Consider the following 21,857-nt stretch of genomic DNA (forward strand, 5'->3'; position numbering starts at 1 on the left):
TCTGCTCTCTCATGAGTCACATGTTCTGTAGTTTTGCCACCACTGGGAGTTTTAAATTAAAGTGAAATTGTAATCAAAATAAAACAGAAGTGCAGACAGCTTTAAATAACTATAATAAATAAAGTTTTCATTTACTGAATTCATAAAAGGCATTATTTAGATTTCTACCCATTTCTCTCCTGCTCCTTTGTCTTGTCTGCCTCCAGCCTGTCGGCCAGTTCTCTGACCGTGTCGTCCAGCAGCAGCCGCGGCTCTTTAGCCTCCAGTCGGGGTTCCCTGGCGTCCAGCCGAGGCTCCCTCAGCTCCATCAGTTTCAGTGACATCTACGGTCTCCCCCAATATGAGCGCCACGAGGGCGCTGGAGAGCCCCTTGAGCCTCACCTCCGTTACCTGCTTCCCCCAGAGACCGTCTCAAGAGACTGCTCCATGTTTACCCCCGACCCTCTGACCCAGAGCAAAACCAAACGCTCCCACGACACCCCGCAGTCCCTGGCTTCGCTGTCCTCCCGCTCCTCGCTCTCCTCCCTGTCACCGCCCAGCTCGCCAATGGACACGCCCTACCACTCTGCCCCTCAGGACTGTCCCCTCACCCAGATGACGGAGGAATACATGGAGCAGGCGGGCCGCGGTATTTTAGAGGGGCTGCGGGCGCAGTCACAAACCCTATCACACACCTCCATGATAAGCAGTGAGGAAACGGTCAGCCCGGCCGCTGTGCATCAACTGGATAACAAGATTCACAGAGACAGTGGGGCTCAGGCGGCTTTCACCTCCACAGGTAAGTGAAGAAACTCTGTATAAACCTAACTCAGAGTTCACAAAAAAAATGTTATATTAATGGGTCAAAATGATTAAAACGGTCACTGTGCTGTTTTCTGTTTTGCTGTTATTATCTTGTTTTGCCTTTCAGCACATTTCCTTATCGTCACTGTAGACATTCAATAAAGTTAAAATTCACTCTCTGCCAAGATATTTAGCTACTTAATTTGATTTAATTATAATAAATGTTCACAGAAACCCCAAAGAAGTTGAGTTTGTGGGTAATTATCATGATCTCAATAAAAGAATAAAGGCAAAAGAGCAGAAATTCTAAATGACACAATGTCTAATCAGTAAAAGACAGCAAGAGACAACAGCTCACTCATTCTGTGAGCTGCTTTTCCTGAGGCAGGCTGTCTTCCTGAGACTCTAAAGATATGATTTTACCTAAAATGCTAAAGCCTACCTGCTAATGCATTGAATTAACTCCAAATCTTTGTAGGAGTTACTCTGAGGGGAAACAGTGCCAACAGAAGTGGCAGGAGAGCCAGGAGAGTCTCTGCAGGTGTTTCTGAGGATGCTCTGGCCACCGACAGCGGGGTGTTTGAGGCCTGGGGCAGAAGGTGAGTAGAGGTCCATTCTCACGGTATTAAAGCTAAACTTTAACACCTCCTAGTGGAGAAGGAGAGTACTACACCCGAAATAAGAACGCGTTCAGAATTTGTGACTGTGGTGTTTGCATGGCATTGCATTTCATTATAAATTCAGGTAGTTATAATCCTGTCCATAGAGGCTTGACTACCTTTAGTAGACTAAACAAAAAGCTTGTGTCCAGTAAAGTGGGAAAACTCTTTGCTCATTCACCATTTTTCCATTCGTCCAACAGGGCGGAGGAGTTTGATGAGATGTCATACATGAAAGAGCTGACGTCTGCGAGCGAGCCCACCCAGATCCAACTGGGACTGCTGTGAGTAAACAAGTTAGTGCAGACAGTGCGTGGGTGGCAAAGCTCGTTCCTCGTTAATATCTCTGGATGAACTGTATTCTCTCTTCACAGGTGGGAGTCCAGTTCTCAGTCTCTGCGACTGCATCTGTTACAAGTCAAAAATTTAAATAGGTCAATTGTGAGAGACGGCTATAAAGTGTGAGTACTTTCAGCTCTGAAAATGAAAGAAATACTTGTGGAAGAGTTAAAGTGGCAGAAGGAGATGACTCTATATTAATCAGATGGTTAGTTTACGGGATGCACAGGGAAACTGCTGCTACTCCAGTTTAGGTTAAAAAGAACAGACTTGATGGATTTCTAGTTTAAAAGTCAACTTTTTAAAAAATTTATGCAGTTTTTTTTTTTTTTTTTAATCATTAATCTGTTTAGCTAAATTTCCCATATCTTTTCTAACTCGTATTGAGACTGTCAGGCCACTGAGATGATAGGCCTGGTGCACAGGCTGGAGCATTGGCTCACTATCCTGTTTTTATTACATGGAATAAGAATAAAATATCAACAGCAAAACAACACTGCACGAGCTGTATTCAGCCATAAACATTACAGTTAAAAGGATGTCCGAGTACTTCGTTAGACTTTCCTTGATCTTTGCACTTTGCGTTTAAAGGTACCCACTTATCTCCAGTTTGCCTCCTGCAGTTGTTCGTGGAATATCAGGGGAAGAAATTTCACAAACTGATATGTTGCATCATATCACAGAGGAATTTATTGAGCTCTTTAGAACAGCCCATTTTTTAAAATAGTTGTTTAATGTAAAGGCAGACTCAATGACAAAGGGAGTAGAAACTTCCTTCTTCCTATAGTGTTCCTTTTACTTGAGCCAACACTCTGAATCTTTTCTGTCTCAGCACTCTGAGGACACTCATTTGCATTAAGTAGAAGTCTGAGTATTGTTCTTTTCATGCGTTGTTCTTCAGGTATGTGAAGGTGCACCTGATTTCACTGGACGGCAGCAGGGCCTGTGCGTTTTACTGTTGTACAGCATTGGAGCCACAATCCCAGATGACTTTCAACGAAGGCTTCCGCATTCCTGTCCCAGCAAACGCCCTGGCGGTGTGCGTTCTGCAGCTGTCTGTCTGCTCACTGGGACCTCAGGCTCAGGAAGAGCTGCTGGTGGGTCTGAAGGGCTCAGCTACCATAACCTCACTGCTGGTGGAGACTGGGGTTACAGCTGTTCAGATTAAAATGTCCTGTGTTTGCCTGCAGGGTAAAGCCCAGGTGAGCCTGGCAGATTGTGAGGGGAGCCCAGAGATGGTTTACCACTGGCTGCGAGTGCAGATGTTGAATGGGACAGAGTCACAAAGGCCTGAACAGAGGAACGTCATCCAACGCAGACACCAGGATGGCCAGGTTGACGAACAAAGGCCCGGAGCCATGGTAAACATATTTTATTTAGTCAATAACAGCAGTGTCAGGAAGCAGCTGGACGGTGCTGCTCAGGTAAAAATCAGTTAAAAACCAGTTAAAAACAAAGACTTTGGCTGTGTGACTGCGTCTGGAGGACCTGGTCAGGGAGAATTCAGACCAAATAGTCATTTTGCCCAAAACATTAAGGTGTCAAATCGCGTATATAAACCAGATTGACATTACAGTTGCTACATCCACAATAAAGCCGCAGCCTGTGGTTCCAAGAGCTGAGCCTGAGTAAACTAATTTTGTTCACTGGATCCTGTAAGTTGTAATCCTGCTAATTCTTTTGGATAAATTCACATTCCCATTGTTGAATAGCAGCTTGTAGCCAATGGCCTGCAGGCGTGTAGCTTGTTCAAGTGCGTAATTGACAAGAATGTGTGTCAGAAGCCAAGTCAGCCTGCATGCTCCAGCCTCAGCAGTCAGAGGGAGGGGAGTGATGAAAGACTGAAGATCTTTTTTGAGGGATTAAAATGTGATGTTACAGGACACTGCATGCAATCTGCTGTCACGCAACACCCCCACCCACCTGGAGGAGCGGGAGAAGAAGGACGAGCCTGGGGAGGCAGCGTCGGAAAGGTGACATTATCCTCCTCTCAGGCTAGATTTTGCTTTGACAAATAAATACATCGTTTTGGCCCCTGTCATGTTTGTACCTTTATGAGGATGGTGCATTTTTCAGGAGTTGGCAGGCGGAGTCAGTGGACAGCGGCTGCAGCAACAGCATTGCATTCGCCGCTCCCTGCTCAGAGGGCCTGTGTGCAGAGGGAATCTGCATCACCACCGGAGGACGCTGTGACCAGACAGTCTGCAAACCCTCAACAATAAAGGTACGAGGTGACGCTTTGGTAGTGAGGAGATTCTTATTGGGGGAAAAAAATCTGGCATTAAAAGTTCTGTTCATACATTTTTTGTAGGTAGAAAAGGCAACCATGACAGAAGGCATGTTCCCGGAGCCGGTGCGAGTCCGACCTAAAGAGCGGGGAGGCCGCTGGGGTCACGCCTCGCCGTTCATGCGTGGTAGCACCATCGTTCGCTCCCAGACCTTCTCACCGGGCGCTCGGAATCAGTATGTGTGCAGGGTGAGTATTTTATTTTATTATAAAAGTGACAGCATATAGATACGAATATAAGATGTGTAGTGTAATTCTCATCTTTCTTTCCTGTCATGCTGTATATCCATCTGGATGAAAAGGCCGTGCACGATTAATGTGCAGACAATGTGCAGGAAAGCCCCCCCTCATTTTAAGTATTTAAAATGTTCAAACATGAGCTGATTCTTGAATGTAATTAACTGTTTTACAGCAAGTTAAACAGACAACATTCAACCTTGTCAACCATAATTATGACTTTCTGCCACCCGCCCGCGCCCCGCCCACCTCCAGGAACATTTATACTGTATTGTTTGGTTTGAGTTGCCCATCAGCTGTGGAGGTGTCTCCTTTATCTTAATATATATAGCTCAAAAACATCATCTGACAGCTGTGTCTCTTTCCAGAAATCATGACCTAGTTACTAAAATACCCAAATAAAATCCACAAACGCTGTTGTGAGCAGTTTCATGTCGGAACTAATTTCTCTCTACTGTCTACATTTGCCAACCAAAAGAAGTGCACAGCTAGTTTCTGCTCAGCTGTGAGGGGACGACTTTAAGTGTTTACATCCTGTGTAGATTTGCGCTTTCGTCTGCAGCGCTAAGATCGGTGGGTGTAGTGCGGTAACAGGTTTGTGTTTTTAGACTAACTGGGTCATGATTTGTGGAAAGAAACATGAATGAGTGTCTCACATTTTTTGTGAGATGAATGATTTTTAGTCCTTTGTGCCACACTTAACTCTTATCTATGAATCATTCAACCATAAAAAAGGCCCCTAATTCAAAGTACGAAGCAGTGTTGTTTACATGTAACACACGACTTGGTAAAGAACCAAATGCATCTTTAAATCTATGAAAAACTAATTGAATATATGAAAAATGCCAAAGACAATATATTTGCTTAAAATAGTATAGAACGAGGAATAAGCTGAAAACTTTTGGAATACTGTGCAAAGTGTCCATAAAGTGGAAATGGCAGTCCTAAAAAACTACATCAGTGCATTGTCTTCCTTCTCTCACTCCAACCAGTCGCAGCAGATGGCCCCGCCCCTCCCTGAGCCTGGTTCTGCCGGAGGTTTCTTCCTGTTAAAAGAGAGTTTTTCCCTTCCCACTGTCGCCAAATAGCTTGCTCATAGGGGGTCATATGGTTGTTGGGTTTTTTTTCTCTGAAGGTATTATTGTAGGGTCTACCTTACTATATAAAGTGCCTTGAGGCGACTGTTGTTGTGATTTGGTGCTATATAAATAAATTGAATTGAATTGGACCTGAAGCTGAAGTGGAAATGGCAGTCCTAAAATAAATCTGTGTATAAAAGAAAGAAATAGGACCTGGCACAGGACCTGAGAGATACATTTGGCCCTGAAGCCTCATCAGATGTTGTCTCAGTGGAAGAGTGGCTGTCAAGTAGCCATTCTTAAGGAAGGGAAACAGGGAGCAAAGGCTGAGGTGTTCCAAATTACAGGCATCACTGAGGGCCATCGTACTTATGGAGCGATCCAATTTTATTCCAAAATCTATAAACCATGGTTTGTTGTAGTTTGAGGCTACATTTCAGTCAGCAGTGTTGGGAATCTTGTCGAAGTGATGTGATTAATTTAGCATCTGATGGGAAACAACAATGGACTGGCCTCCCCAGAGCCCGGACCTTAACATTATTGAAGTAGTGTGGGATCATGTTCTTCCAAAGAAGAGCTTTGAATGTCCTTGAAAGCCTGGAGAACTGTTCCTGAACACTACTTACAGAAGGCTGGTCTGAGAGAGTCCAAGCTGTGTTAAAGGATAAAGGTGGTCGCACCAAATATTGACATTCAAGCTAATTAGAATTGTTCAAACCGTTTTTGGTGCACAAAGCCTTGCAGGGAAGTCCGTGTCTCCACTTGTCTGTAATTAACTAAAACATTTGGGCCAGTTTAAACATGAAATAAATCACTGCCATATTTTCCATATTCATAACAAAATGTAAAGAAATTAGGGTCGGCTCAAGAGTTTTGCACATTACTAAGCGTGGCTCACTTTAAAATAAGGCAACTCGCACTAAAATAATCTAGCTGGATTATTTGGCACCATGGGGCAGTGGAAACATGTATTTGATTTTAGGGTGAGCCGTGGCCTTAAAGTGGATGTTATTGTTTCTTTCAGCTGTATCGCAGTGACAGTGACAGCTCAACTCTACCAAAGAAGTCGCCTTTTGTTAGAAACACATTGGAAAGAAGAACACTGCGATATAAGCAGGTACGTTCTCATTATGTCTCTTTCACCCTGTGCCTGTACGGGTTTTTTTGTCGTTTACCTGAGTTGTCTGTGTGTGAGCAGCAGTCGTACCGCTCCCCCCTGGCCGAGCAGCCGACGCGCACCTCCCTGGACCTGGAGCTGGATCTCCAGGCCTGCAGGACCCGTCAGAGGCAGCTGATGGAGGAGCTGAGCGCCCTGAGAGAGCTGAAGCTGCGACTGGAGGAGCCGCAGACCAGGGAGGCCACCGAGCTCCCCAACTGGGCGCTGAGGGACGAGCGCTTTCGATGCCTGCTCAGAGAGGCCCAGAGACAGGTGAGGAAACCGAGTGGGCTGCAGCTCCCTTACAAATACGCCTCTCCCAGCAGCGTTTGACAGTTTTTGCTGCTTTACAGGCCAACCAAAGCAAGCAGGAGCAACGTCAGGAAGAGGCGGCAGAGAGGAGGCTGAGGAAGGCCTCTAAGGAGGTTCTACAGATGAGAGGGCAGAGCCAGAAGGAGCCGCTGCCTGTGCAGACGTTCAGGTGAGAAATGCACTGATCAGTTTTCACATTGTTAGTCACGGCACCGAAGTCCAGGAAAATTACTGTGCCTGTCAGCAGAGGCTGCACTTCAGGTTAAACTGATGTGATATATAAGTCAGCTAAAATCTGTTTCAGCTGTATGCTATGAACGCCCGCTGACCCCAGAAGAAGTCTTAAATTTAGCTTGGCATCTATTCCTTCCTCGTGTTCTGAAGAAAGATATCGTGGAAGAGGACTGTTGTTTAGAAACTTAAGATCTACAGAGCTCCTACTTTATTCATATCACATATCCATAGTTTAAATCGGGAACCTTACATAATGTTACATTTGTGGTTATTTCCATCAGAAGAAAGTCATGGCAGGCCCAAACAGTGGGTTCCACTAAATTAAATTCTTTAAGACTTAAATAATCAGAAATGTGACAAGTAGCAGGAGAAGAATTTCTAAAACTTTTACTGGCAAATAAGTCAAGTTCATGCAAAGACTGATCTTTCTTCTTCATTCATAACGTCTGCAAATCTCTGACACATTGGACATCAAAGTCTAGACCTAACTGATCAGCGACGATCCATTCCTGCTTTATCAGCACTCCAAGTTGCTGATCCACCTGCTCTTTAAGGACTAACTAAAAATATCCATCAATTCAGGACCAATTTGGTGACCATGTGTGCATTTTTCCAGCCTTACACAGCACAATGTCACAATGCAAAAATGACACATTGTGCAAAACTGACCGAAAATCTACGGTCAAAGCAGCAAAGTGTACGAAACACAAAACGACAGAACTTTTGTCTACACTGATTTAAAAGTCAAACACCAAAGAGACACGGCACAGTTCACAAGATCACTGCTGATTAGGAAGCTTTTACTAAAAACGGCATATTAATTATAACAAGTCGTCGTCTTTGCCTGCAGAGAGAAGATGGCTTTTTTCACAAGACCAAGGTTCAACATACCTCCTTTGCCGGCTGACGATGTATGAGAGCTCGTCTCTGTGTTATGTGACTAAACATGAAGTATTTGTGCCTCTTTTTTTTTTTTTGAGCTCATGAAGTACCAAGATTTCTTCTAAGGCCACAGGCGACGTGACCAGCAGACTATGAAGACTCAAAGCTCAAAGGTTTCACATTTTCAGAAACATTTGTGTGATTATTGTAAACACAAACACACTAAAGATGCACAGTTATCGACGACAGCGCGGCTGCTCGTTTCTTTTTTTGAGGAAAGTGACTTTCGAACAATCTCCCTCTCTGCTCCTGTATGACTATCTTCTGTTTGTGCTTACAAAAGGCTGGAAGACGGGAACAAAAGTCAGTTTGAACAAATTCACTGTACTGTAACTTATTTTATAGTACTTTTCCTTGAAGGAAATAAAAAAGAACTCTTCCTGCTTTTTTTAAGTGTATTTTGTAGCTTTGAACAAATAGCACTTCAGTGTTTTTACATACAGTAAAATTGAATTATTGTCTGATTTGTCTCCTAATTCTTAAGAGTTATTTGCATAAAAAGTCACTTTGTAATCCACTTTTGTTACAGATGTCATTGTCCTTTTATTGTTATTAAAATTAATATTATTTCATGTACTTTTCAATATATGGATGAATATATGAAACACTGTATTCAGATTTTTTTCTTAATGTATGAACATCTGCAGTGTTACCTCTTGTGAAGATAAAACCATTAATCTGTATCTCGCTTGTAATCAGTTGTGCAAAAAGCAGGATTTTAATGTATTTATTCAACCTGTGCGAGGATGGAGGTGGTGTCATATTCCGCACACGCAGGCGCTTTCTTTAAATGTGTCACAGCATTACACAAGATTTTTCTCTAACCACAGCCAGCCTCTGATGACCCATTTGAGTCTAAATTTGCAGATTCTTGAGAAGCAGGCAGCTGTGTCAGCTAATTATCTTTATACAACATCCTGTTGAAGTTTTTTCATAACGCAAGGAGAGGCAGCAGATGTAATTCGACTGCAGCGCCGCTTCAGAGGTTTCGTTAGCAGACAAAGCGACTCAGTTGGATTTCTCATGGAGGCATCAGAGGCAGCGACGTGTTGACACATCTGCAATCAAACCTTAAAGTTCTCATGGTTCGTCTCTAAACCGAAAAATTCAGCTTGCTTTTTGTAGAGGCCCCACGAAGCCCAGGAGCGTGCCTCTGCTTGTCTGTATTTTTTGGGGGCAATTTTACAAACGCTTGTGCATTTTTCAGAGGACAGCTCGGGGGCAAGTCATTCAATACTTTTATTGTAACATAGCATCAAGGATCCCCTGAGAATAGTTTCCAATGCAGAAGGAACATGAAAAACACCAGATTACCCCCCTGCTCTTTTTGTTGTATTCAGTACAAAAGGTTAGATGCTAGGGGGGACGACAACACACTTTAACGCTCATACAGAAAAAAATAATTGCTAAAACTTTTTAAGAATAACTTAGTTGGAACATAAATTAACAAAAGTGGGTTAGAGAAAATTAATTCGGGTGCAGCTTACAGAGAGGTATAAATGCAAATACAAAAGCCACAAACCATTTTTACCCGCACCTGCATTCTCTTTAAACAATACGAACCACACACAATATAAGAAAACACGATGACAAACCACTGTGTTATGCGTCCAGTTGAGCAGCTGTTCAAAATGAACAGGCACCTGTAATAAGTCATAAAGGCTGAGAGAATATAGTATCTGGGTCAATGTTTGCACATCGTAAGTGAGAGCCCTGCTGTTCCACTCAAACACATATACATCTGTTTGTAGTGACGTGTAGGAGATGTCCAGTAAAACAAACAAACATTCACGAATCTGTGTTTTCAGGCTTTAAAATTAAAGGGGAACTATTATGTTTTGCCTAAATTTCTGTCACATGCAGTACTGTGTAAAAGGCCTGAGCCACACTTCATTTCTTCACATCCAGGGAGCCAGACTTTAAGTAGACTTGAGCTTTCAGCCCAGTCCCCGTACCTGTCCATTTTCAGAGGAACTTCTTTTGTTAGTTAAGCCACTCAGTCACCTACTTATCACCAGAGCACAAAAAAGGCACCTAACTCAAGGGATGAACCAGTGTTGTGTTTTTACATAATACAACTTTGCAAAGAAGTTCTTTTTAAATTGTATCTCTTGGTGCTTTTGCAAGTCTGCCAGTTGGATGCTGTATTTCCGTGTCTTTTGTTTATTATATGAAAAAAGCCAAAGCTAACACAGTTTGATAGTCTTAAAATAGTAAGTTTACATCAACAAGGTGATTCCCTCATCAGAAGTGGTCTCAGTGAAAGGCTGTGAAGAAGCCATTTGTAAGGAAGGGAAAAAGAAGTATGCGAAATTACACGAGAACTGGAGCGAAGAATCAGTGGTAACAAATTCAAATTGGAAAATTTTTGGTTTAAATCACGGTCAGTCCATAAGGATGAGATCAGGGGCCAATAGCGGTCATCTGTAAAACATGGTGGGGAATCTTGTCAAAATTCATGGTCTTAGGAATGCTGAAAGTACCATCAGGTTTTGATCCACCATCCAATACTTTCCTCTGATTGACATTGTGTATGAGACCACTGTCAATCTGCTAAAAGCAAATCCGGACAGAAAAGACAAAAAAACCAACACGCAACACTGTTAGTCATGAAGCCCGGACGTCAACATTATTGAAGTGTGATCTTGACAGAGAACAGAACAAAAGGCAGCCGACATTCAAAAAACAGCTTTGAATGAAGCCTGGAGAAAATTACCAGAAGGTTCGTCTCAGAGAGTTTAGGCTATGTTGGAGAATAAAGGTGATAATGTATTTTAAAAAATGAGCAGTGACTCAAGACTTTTGCACAGTACTGTAGATCGCTCCAGTTTGAGATGTTTAATATAAACATGTACAAGGAGATCAGTGTATATACATAAAGTAAATCCCAGGCTGTTGAACCCGTGTATCTACTGTTCGCCCAGCTTGACCAATGTTCAACCAGGTGAAACCAAGTTGAACCAGGTCTGGTATTGTTGGGCCCTGAGTGAAAGCAGTGCTAAAGTTGGGGTTGAAACCTGTTCTGCTATCAGCGTTTTCCCTGCTGTGCTCTGCGTGAAGCGTACATTATTGAGGAGCAATTTACTAGTCCTATAAATCAAGTGTAACCATCAACTACTAGGAGGCACACCCTCAGTTTAAGTCCAACGTAGGTGCTCGAGATGTGAAAACGAAAGCTTTCCTCAAACAGTTCTCACATAAAATTTAATTTGTTTTTTGCACGCACACACCGTTCTGCCTGTTCTGCACACTCACATCCAGAGACTGTGTCCTCACAGCTGTGTTCTTTTCAAAAACGCAACTTCGTGATTACCTGCACACGACGCATTCAGGCGACATGTGCAAACTGTAGCTTTAACAAAACAACATGGCTTGCACTCTCCTCGGTCTCTGCAGCTGTACGGTGAATAAGGATTGCTTTGATCTGTGAATCAGGCAAAGCTCCCGATTCCAAGAGTAACATTATCTTGGGCTGGGAATGATAATAGACCCCCTTTAAAAAACAACAACAAAACAACAAAAACAAAACAAACAAAAAACACGAGGTGGAGTAGCACCAGTGCACATACAGCATGATGCACAACGGCAAAGATATATATATTTAAAAAAAAAAAAAGCCTGAGTCTGCACGTCTATCTCAGACCAACACTGGCACTTCTCTATATGTTAATTTAAACACACAACATCTGTCTGTTCACAAAAGCACCTCATCACTCTGTCCACCTCCTTAATGACCAACAGCCAATAAGATTTAAGTCCAGTCTGTGAATCCAGCTCAGAGTTTTTTTAAATGGGGATGGAGACTATGGTCGGAAGCTCCCCGATAGGAGGTGGGTTGTACTTCTCGACCCTCATCAGCCGCCGCAGGATGTCATCCCGATCACGTGGCCATCCATATACATGTGTGTTCTGGAGCCAGTTAGGCACGTGGCACTGATTATACATTCAAACAAAACAACAAGAAACAAAACAGGGTGTGAGACTGGGTGGTGGGTGGAATCAGTGGCGTGATCTCACTCAGGAAGACATGTGAAAATTACCTTTTTAGCCCCGGGGAACAGGATAGGAATGAACCTGAAATTCTTGCTTCCATTCTGGATGAATTCATTCTGCAGCTGAGTGACACACACAGGAAAACCACATACACAATTTGATTTCACAGCGGCGATGAGAGCACGCAGTTTTTCGTTCTCGTTAAGATTATTTCAGTCTTCGTTTGGACCACATTCAGGTCGCTCACCTGTTTATGTATGTAAACCGTGTTGTAGGTCCTCTCGTCGCTCTCCAGGCCAGCAGGGGAAGCGGTCACCGTCTCGTAGTACTTGGGGCTGATGATGATGATGATGAGATACTCTTTCTAAGACAAGAGAAAATTACAACTGGCAGTAAGCTACTGCAGCTATCAAACTTCTTCATGCAACAAGTTCACACTTGCAGAACGTCTTGAGTTCCTAGATGTGAAAATGACTTCCTCTGTAGGCAGATTACTCAATTTAAATTGTTTTCATTCAATTTGATCATCATGAAAGAATTTCACCGACAGTTTGCTTTTTTTTTTTACCTCACTCAGGTATCGCTCCATGAAGTCAATCTTGCTTATGCTTCTGAACTGCTGCTCGAAAATGTCGATCTGAAACAAGCAAAGCTGCGAGTCAGACAGTTTAACCCTGCGCAGAAAACACACAAATTCTTTATACATTTTAATTGTGTAAAGCCAGTTAACAGGACAAGCTGACAAATAACACGCAATAACTTGTAAGATATTAACAGAAACTCAGAGTCACCAACAAAATGAAAGCAAGAAATATGTAACGTGATGAGCTGATGAGAGTCTAGACTAAAAGTTCATCTGTAGCATCCAGCATTCACTCTGGGAGGAAATTACAAAAATAGGCAGGAATCACAATTTAGTTCAAAAATCACTTGTTTAAATGGATATACAGTAAGCTATTTAATAAGCTATTTATTATATACTATATTTATAATAATTGCACCTAAATTTGTAACTTTAGTATTACAATGACAAAGTTTTTTAAAATGTTTGTTAAAATCTAGCCAGCTGAATTTTAACTGTTTTTTTTCCAGCTCCTGACATTTTAAGTTGCTCAAACAAAACACACAAAAAGACTAAAAGCTGCACATACGTGCGTGTCAAAGCCGTTGTGCCGCAGCAGAGCCACAAATTTGATGATCTCGTTGACATGCTTGTCGTTGTCTGCTTCGTAAGTGACGAAGACACGCCCTGCAACAAAAACAAACTTTTTCAGAGGCGGGATCGTCTGACAACAGGACCAGGCGTCTGATCTGCTCGTGAGCACTCACTCTGCTCCAGAGACAGCGGCGCGCTGCAAGGAGGGCGCTTCTCTTTGACTGGAACGTTGTGTCCGCTGTATGTAGTTAAAAAAATTTTATTTTAATAGCAGAAACAAGCAACAGAGTGAGAAAGAATTTAATTGTAATTTTTAAAAAAAAATAAATAAGAAAATCAAAACTCACATCTGTGTGAATCCACCTGCAGGAACTCTGCAGTCACCTGCATCTGCAGCAGTACAGACAAAATAAATACCGGCTGCGGTCTGTGCGTGGTTTAAAGGTTAAAAAAGGGTCCGGCAAACTTACAGTACTGGCGGTAAGCTGGGTGGTACTCAGGCCAGGGATGCTTGTTGACCATAGGCTCCCTGTTGAAGGCGTCTGCAGGGCACTGAGCACAGCAGGCGGGCCCCTGTGGTGCACACGAGTATGGCGATAACGTGTGGTGGTACAGGTTGGCTGAAGGCGGGTTGGAGCGCAGAGAGAGAGGCTGCTCTAAGCTGCCCATGCTGCTGTGAGTGCCGGGGAGGGACAGGAACTTGCATCTGGAGAGGCAGCTCTCTCCAGAACAGCTGGAGTAATCTTTCTGGCTCAGACAGGACGGCAGGCTGTTGGGATATCCCGACCAACTGCTGGCGAAACTCGGGTGGAGCCAGCCGCTGTATGCCTGGCTCGGGAAAGGAGTTTGGGGGCTGTACCCAGCTGGCAAGCTGCGAGAGGGCTGGGATGGGCAGAAGCTGGACTGGGGGAAGATCCTAATGTGCTTGTGCTCCTCTGTGTCCAGGCTCTGCTTGCCGAACAGAGAGCCATCACGGTCTGAAAGAGGGTGGTGGCCCAGAGGGTCGGAGGCGGACTCCGGTTTGGAAAGAATGCTGGGATCTCTCAGCTCTGCACTCATGGTTTCATCGTCTTCTTCAGGTGTGTTGCGGTGACTGACCAGGTGGCTGATGTGACTGTGAGCCGGAACATTTACCAAAACGGGGGAAGGCAAATTAATTTCAGTCTGACTTTAGTGGAACTTCTGTTTCACGCACTTTATCAGCTCTTATCAAGCGTGATATCCTCTGTGACTTTCAAGTGAAAGCACAGCAGAAAGGCGCTGGGATGCGTGCAGTGTTTCTCTCACCTAGTAGTTGTTGAAACCGAGTAGACCGACGTGGGCAGCATCATTGGACCTTTTCCTCCTGACATCCATGTGTGTGGGGTTTGAGATGCACATGAAATTCTGCTGGAGATAAAAACACACACGTGGGTATTTAAAGAACCCGAAAATGTGAAATTATGATGTGAACAGGAGGTGTAAACAGTCCCTTGTCTGTGAGACAAGATGAACGGCAGTACATGTTGTGATTAACATCCAGATAAAAGTTGATATATTTAGTTGACATATTTAAAGAAACAGAGCTGATGAGCTGTTAAAGCCAAATTTATGAACGGCCCTACATTACTGCAAACTCCACACAGTGCACAGTAGGTAGCGTGGTCCCCCCATGGGGCGTGGTCACCTCATGATCGGAAGGTCGGGGGTTCAAATCCACTGAACGGCTACCCTGAGGTACCCCTGAGCAAGGTACAGTCCCTACACACTGCTCCCCGGGCGCTGGATTGGTGGCTGCCGACTGGTTCACTGAGTGAACGGGTTAAATGCAGAGAGAATAATTTCCCCACGGGGATCAATAAAGTATACATTATTATTATAATAATAATACCTTCAGAAACACTCTTGGTGAGGCAGGCTGTGTAAATAAATTACACTTTCTCTTGTGTGATTGTTTTGTCATTTCTATAATATTACAGTAGTAGTTAGTAGACGGAGGTCGGATTATTTTTTTTTAATCCTGTTTGGACGTTTTATTATAATAAACCCAGCTCAGTCAACTCGGGACCACTTTTATTCGAGGTGAACAAACTCATAAAGCACTTCTGATATCTGCCCACACGCGGTGTCTTTTTGACTTGATTTGCAAGAAACGTGCCTCCCACACAGGGGACTTTTCTCTAAATGTTTAATGGTCAACACATCAGGAAACGCACATGTGGGAATAAGGAAATGATGGTTCTCATTTACCGGAGAAATCAAACCACAAACATTTTAAAATGTAAAACTTGCCTCTGGGATTTCAGAGGTCTTCCCGATGTCTTTTTGTGTTTTGTTTTTAAAGCGCTCAAACTTCCATGAAAACTGCTTTCAGTGAATTAAAGAGAAAAAAAAGTCTATCGCATCCCCTTAGATCGTTTTTTAGGGTCACCGTTCATTTTTCCACTGACTTTCTCCACAGAGAAGCCGTGTAACCTCGTTTTAGGTGGGTTTGTCTTCCAACACACCCCTGATAGTTCCCGTAAATGTAAATCACACTCATTAAAAGCCGATCTGTGGTCGCAGTTTGCACTTTCCACTGACGCTGACCCAGATATTTCTTCGTCTGCTTAAATTTCAGGCTGACTTCCTGCGGTTCAACATAAAGCATAAACACACACACACACACACACACACACACACAGCGTTCCAATAATCACACTTTCAATTTTCACATCACTACGAGCGTTAAATTAGCTGTAGTACAATCTGCCGTGGCTTTCACTTCTGTCTGAGCTTAAAGAAAGAAGAAAAATGCTCAAAGACAAAGAGAAAACTAAATAACAAACTATTAATATATATATATATATATATATATATATAGATATATATATATATTTAAGGTGTGATAAGCGTGAGGTGGTTTGTAAAGCGCGTGACCAGGTAACGTGTTGTGTAAGCGTAATAACTCAACTCACCGACGCTGCTTCCACTCATCAAGCCTCCTTCAGGTCACTGAGCCGCGGCGTGGAAACACAGGAACACCTCAAAGGGGAAAACGGTCCTCGAAGAGTCTCAGAGAAATATTAATTAACGAAAGAAGAGCTCGAGCCTCAGTAATAATTGTCCTTTTTACCCACGTCTCCGCGAGACACATGAAAGACACTGACGCACAGACCGGAGCCAGTTTGATCTTTAGCGTTCTGCCTCGCTGCACCGCCCACCCCAAAAACTCCACCTTCACCCAATAGACTTCCTCCACACACACACACACACACACACACACACACACACACACACACACACACACACACACACACACACACACACACACACACACACAGAGTTTACTAATTGATTTACATGTAGTCATTAAACCTCCTGATCCACAGACTGTATTGAAAAGATGGAGGTAGCCACTGTTTAATGTGACCTGTTGGTTTTGGACCCTACATTTAAAAGCAGTGTCAGCTGGTGAGTGATCATATTTGGAAAGAGAGGATGAAGAGCTGAATTATTTTTTATTTTTTTATTTGTGGCTCCTTATAAAAAAGTGCCACGCCTTAATAATGTAACCTGAGTCTTCAAGTTGAAAATGATCAGTAGGGATGGGAATTAATAAGAATTCAGCGATTCCATATCACTTATTGATTCTCACTGGGTTTCCACTGGCTCTGCTTTGAGAGTCGCCGCCATCGCTAAGCAGCATATCAAAGACATTACATGCATGCAAATGAACTCTATGCTGTGGGTCAAATGTTAGTGACTGCTGAAGCTATTTCCCCTCTTTGTTGTGATCAGTGTTGGATTAACTACTCAGGAAGTAACATATTACACAAATTACAGACTACTTTTCTTAAAAGTAATGCAGTATGTAACTTGAGTAATTAAGTAATGTACTTAACACCGTCTCACAATCACCATTCAAAAATATAAACCTGAGGCTACAGCCCCACACACCAACACAAATCCCTGTCCTAATCAGTACACACATATGATTTCCTCTTAGATTTAGGTATGAACAAAAAGCCCACAGCACAAAGTTCAAAACCAGCACAGAGACTTCAAAGCAATCGCTACAGTGATTCGACTGAAGAAACACGAACACTGGCTCCAGCCTGAGTGCTCATCTGTTTGTTGGGCTGGGGTCGGCATTCACTCAGCTATAACATGACTCTGGCTATTCTTGGCTATCTTGCCGTTAGCATCATATCGCTGTTGTTTTTGTTCTGGATGCACTTAACGCTTTACCGTCGCGCTCTCGTCCTTTTGTGCAATAAAAATGAAAATATCAAAAACTTTCAAAGCTCAATTCACCTTACAAATAAAGAGCAGCACTCAGCCGTGAGATAATTCATTCAAATTAAAATATTTACACCTCTCTGCACTAAATCAGCAGATTAACTATTTTCTCTAACGTTAATCTGGTCCCACAGTTAGATTTTTTTATGTTCTTCATAGATTGTTAATTGGCATCTTATCATCATCATCTGAAAATGTATTATTAATAAACTGTTTATTTATTTGCAGTTGGGTGTTTTCATCATGAGGCGATGTGCATTCAAAATGCACATTGCCACGTTTTGGTGAAAACCAATCACAGCATATCAGTGCAAACACCTCATACCAACTGTCTGCATAGCAACAAACCTACAAGAGAAAAAAAAGAAAAGAATCAAGGTCAAAGAGTCGAAATTCCTCCACAGCGATGTGAGAGGCTGAAAATGTTACACAGAAAACAATGACTTCAACTTATGGCTGCTGAGGGTGGTTTTAGAAGCATGGCGTCTACTTAGTTTTTCACACAGTGCTTCTGCATTTTGGTTTAGTCTGTTAGATAAATAATGTCAGCATGTAACACGTCATGTTTTGCTGTTCATCTGAGGTTGTATTTAATTAATCTTAACACCCGAGAAGGACCAGATGATCCTAAAACTTGCTGTTAAAACTTAAGAATTAAAAGAGGGCCACGTTTTGGCTTTGATATTTGACTTTGGGAACGGCTGATCTCTAATGGTGGTCAGTTTCAGCTAATAGCAAATGTTTTGTAAATCGCTACAGAAGTAATTTTTCTCATAAATCATATGTTTGTACTATACTAATAACCCTAAGACTTCAGAGTGCAGAAAGGTGATGCATCCATATGCTTAAATCTGGTCCTGTTTGTCTCATTGGTGTGTTTACACCTGCTTTAAAGTTTATGTAAATAGGCAGGCATGATGGGGGGTGGGGTATAGATCACAAGACTGTAAACATGCAGACTGCAGTTCCTATCCTGTTCAGTTTTGCTTTCACTTGTTTTTTTGGTTAGGTTTAGTAAAAGGTTGTGGTTTGGGTAGTATTCTGAGAGGCCCATCCTGCTGCAGTATTTGCATCAGGATGTATCTCTGAGACTGTAGCTGTTTGCAAATTATAAGAAGAATAAAATTCTGAATACAAAACTATGAGAATTCTGCAACAGAAGAATAGATTTCATAATAACTTAAACCTACTTATTTGGGGATAAACTTCAAAACGGAAGTGTTTTTTTAATCAAATTTGATTAGTGATTGTTTACATGTATTTATGTTATGGTATCGCATTTCATATGATATCAATCGCCATGTATGGGCGTGTCCTGACAGCACTCCTGCTGTAGGTACCACAATTTTCACAGTGCTTAAGTACAGAGAAAGCAAAGCTCCAGTGCAAAGAGCTGTTTTTTCCACTCTGACATTTTTTTCCTCTGTTTTTACAGAAATGTAACTAGCAAATTGCATCATTATTAGTTAGAAAACATGTAATCACCATTTCATTGTTTAATGGTAAAGTTACTCTAAATTAATAGATAATTAAACTGTAATCTACAGTTCTTTAATGATAGTAGATACACATCATGACTTTCTTCCCACCCAGAAAACAAAACACCTGAATTCATCAAAACTAACAACAAAACACAAAGTCCGACATCTTAAAACCCGTTTATTTGCTCATTAGATGTTCTGTTGAAAAGTTTCCTCTTTGGAGTGTGGCACAAAAAATTACAGGATTTTTTTCTAAATATGCAAAAAAAAAATCAATAAAAATAAATTACTTTTACTAAAAAAAAAAAATCATTCAGTGATGGAAAAAGAAATTTGGTTCTTTTCGGTTTCACACTATCTTATTTTGAAGGAAGATTTAATATGGAGTCAAGGAATCCCTGAAAACGTAACTAAAATAACTTACGACAAGACTATTTTAAGTGTAACCTTCATAAGTAAGACTATTGATAAAGGAGTTTATAATCTAATAAAATGTTATTAGAGACACTGAAACTGCCTTAAAATCTTAAAAGCAAGCACAGAATTTTATTCTGCAAACCAGAAATCACTTGGATGCTGAGATGCCTCAGGTCAAGGTCAAAGTGTCAAGGATATGAACCCGTATAATAGATCTATAGTTACATTAGGATCGTTTTTTCCCCTTCCTATACAACTTGAAGTTGCCTCACCCGTTTCTTTATCATAGATATTCAGCCTATACCCGCATCTGTCCAGTCATCTCACTGTTTGTCTGTGGTCATAAAGATTTGATCAAATTGGATGCGACAAAACTTTCATGAAAATTAAGAGAAACCTGAGCTCAGTGATCACCTACACCAAGAATCTTCCAAATCACTTTAAGCATATTTGCACTGCACAAGACATAATGTGGATTGCACAACACTGGTCACTATATTCTTCATTTCCAGTTAATACTTGTACAGCTGCTGTTATTGTGTATATATTTATTTATTTATTTATATTTCTTCATACATTCTTATATAGTTCTATACTGTGTATTGTGTATTTTGTTGTACAGTTAATTTATTTTCAACTTTAATTTAATTTATATATTTTATCTTATTCTTTCCCAGTTAAATTTACCCTTCATTCTAATTTGTGTTGTACAGTTATTTCATTTTTAACCTTAATTTATATTTTATTCCTTCCTTATTTAAATTTACCCTTTTTAATTTTTCATATTTATTTCCTATCTTATTCATAGCCTTTTCCTTTTTTTCCCCTTTAGGTCACGAGCAGTTGTCTAAGCATTTCACTGCATATCGTACTGTGTATGACTGTGTACGTGACAAATAAAATTTGAATTTGATTTGAATCTAAGTGTAATAAGATCATGAAGGGGTAAATTTGTGTCCAAGAGGAGATTTAGAAAAACTCACCAGTTAATAATCTACTCTTCATGCAGGATAAATGCAGTTTCCAGTAATTCCCGTGAGCTCAGGCCTCAGACTTCTCTAAACAACGAGAGTGGGGAAAAACCTGCCTGCAGCTAAGTATGATGTCAGTGACAGAGGGATAGTGATAATATGGTCACAGCAGCCCAGAAGCACCTCCTACCTGTTGATCAAAACTTCTATTTGTGAGAGACAGCCAATCAAAACAAATTTCTCTTATAGGGAGAGAAGCAAGCTATTTTTTTTCAGTAGTGAATAGTGCAAAGCTACTTTAGTAGAGTTCAAAGTAGCAAAAATGCAGAGATGGAAAGGAGCAGATTAGGTCCACTTCAGAATGGCTCATTCTCTTTTAGTCAGAGTCACTCAGAGCCTAAAATAGTTCCACGTTAGTTGATTTTTGTTAAAAACGAGCTTGTAGATGTCTCATATCTGCAACTGGATGTGAATTCAAACTACACAGTTTAAATTCACATTTCTGTTTGCACAGGTTTCAGAGACATGCATGTTAGGTTAATTTGTGTTTCTACAGTGGCTTGCAAAAGTATTCGGCCCCCTTGAATTTTCCCACATTTTGTCACATCACAGCCACAAACATGAATCAATTTTAATGGAATTCCACGTGAAAGACCAACACAAAGTGGTGTACACGTGAGAAGTGGAACGAAAATCATACATGATTCCAAACATTTTTCACAAATAAATAACTGCAAAGTGGGGTGTGCGTAATTATTCAGCCTCCTGAGTCAATACTTTGTAGAACCACCTTTTGCTGCAATTACAGCTGCCAGTCTTTTAGGGCATGTCTCTACCAGCTTTGCACATCTAGAGACTGAAATCTTTGCCCATTCTTCTTTGCAAAACAGCTCCAGCTCAGATTAGATGGACAGCGTTTGTGAACAGCAGTTTTCAGATTTTGCCACATATTCTCGATTGGATTTAGATCTGGACTTTGACTGGGCCAGTCTAACACATGGATATGTTTTGTTTTAAACCATTCCATTGTTGCCCTGGCTTTATGTTTAGGGTCGTTGTCCTGCTGGAAGGTGAACCTCCGCCCCAGTCTCAAGTCTCTTGCAGAATCCAAGAGGTTTTCCTCCAAGACTGCCCTGTATTTGGCTCCATCCATCTTCCCATCAACTCTGACCAGCTTCCCTGTCCCTGCTGAAGAGAAGCACCCCCAGAGCATGATGCTGCCACCACCATATTTGACAGTGGGGATGGTGTGATCAGAGTGATGTGCAGTGTTGGTTTTCTGCCACACATAGCGTTTTGCATTTTGGTCAAAAAGTTCCATTTTGGTCTCATCTGACCAGAGCAGCTTCTTCCACATGTTTGCTGTGTCCCCCACATGGCTTGTGGCAAACTGCAAATGGGACTTCTTATGGTTTTCTGTTAACAATGGCTTTCTTCTTGCCGCCCTTCCATAAAGGCCAACTTTGTGCAGTGCACGACTAATAGTTGTCCTATGGACAGATTCCCCCAGCTGAGCTGTAGATCTCTGCTGCTCGTCCAGAGTCACCATGG

The 21,857-nt window shown here is 41.8% G+C and overlaps 2 protein-coding genes across 5 annotated transcripts in view; one reads left to right on the plus strand and one right to left on the minus strand.

The window, feature by feature from the left end:
* The window catches only part of wwc3 (WWC family member 3), a 40,579-nt gene extending 31,868 nt beyond the window's left edge, over nucleotides 1-8,711 (plus strand). The window contains exons 11-23 of the mRNA XM_026157968.1: nucleotides 207-778; nucleotides 1,262-1,382; nucleotides 1,646-1,726; nucleotides 1,817-1,903; nucleotides 2,683-2,878; nucleotides 2,972-3,142; nucleotides 3,663-3,754; nucleotides 3,858-4,005; nucleotides 4,093-4,257; nucleotides 6,409-6,501; nucleotides 6,583-6,813; nucleotides 6,894-7,021; nucleotides 7,937-8,711. Coding sequence (XP_026013753.1) covers nucleotides 207-778; nucleotides 1,262-1,382; nucleotides 1,646-1,726; nucleotides 1,817-1,903; nucleotides 2,683-2,878; nucleotides 2,972-3,142; nucleotides 3,663-3,754; nucleotides 3,858-4,005; nucleotides 4,093-4,257; nucleotides 6,409-6,501; nucleotides 6,583-6,813; nucleotides 6,894-7,021; nucleotides 7,937-8,003 — 2,152 coding nt within the window. The 3' untranslated portion in view covers nucleotides 8,004-8,711. The remainder of the gene's footprint in view (nucleotides 1-206; nucleotides 779-1,261; nucleotides 1,383-1,645; nucleotides 1,727-1,816; nucleotides 1,904-2,682; nucleotides 2,879-2,971; nucleotides 3,143-3,662; nucleotides 3,755-3,857; nucleotides 4,006-4,092; nucleotides 4,258-6,408; nucleotides 6,502-6,582; nucleotides 6,814-6,893; nucleotides 7,022-7,936) is intronic.
* Nucleotides 8,712-9,243: 532 nt separating this feature from the next.
* traf3ip2l (TRAF3 interacting protein 2-like) lies at nucleotides 9,244-16,420 on the minus strand. 4 transcript variants are annotated; one of them, XM_026157971.1, is made up of 10 exons: nucleotides 16,114-16,420; nucleotides 14,465-14,563; nucleotides 13,648-14,291; nucleotides 13,525-13,567; nucleotides 13,351-13,415; nucleotides 13,173-13,270; nucleotides 12,590-12,658; nucleotides 12,269-12,385; nucleotides 12,069-12,143; nucleotides 9,244-11,961 (listed from the first exon to the last, which is right to left on the minus strand). In XM_026157971.1, the coding sequence occupies exons 2-10, from the start codon at nucleotides 14,527-14,529 to the stop codon at nucleotides 11,815-11,817; spliced, it is 1,323 nt and encodes a 440-aa protein (XP_026013756.1). In that variant the 5' UTR covers nucleotides 14,530-14,563; nucleotides 16,114-16,420; the 3' UTR covers nucleotides 9,244-11,814. The 4 variants fall into 4 exon arrangements, with proteins under 4 accessions (XP_026013756.1, XP_026013758.1, XP_026013754.1 ...); XM_026157973.1 differs by having other exon boundaries at nucleotides 13,525-13,561; nucleotides 14,465-14,566; XM_026157969.1 differs by having other exon boundaries at nucleotides 14,465-14,566.
* Between the last annotated feature and the right edge of the window lie 5,437 nt (nucleotides 16,421-21,857).

Source organism: Astatotilapia calliptera, chromosome 23 (genome assembly GCF_900246225.1).
Source record: "Astatotilapia calliptera chromosome 23, fAstCal1.2, whole genome shotgun sequence".
Taxonomy (NCBI): domain Eukaryota; kingdom Metazoa; phylum Chordata; class Actinopteri; order Cichliformes; family Cichlidae; genus Astatotilapia; species Astatotilapia calliptera.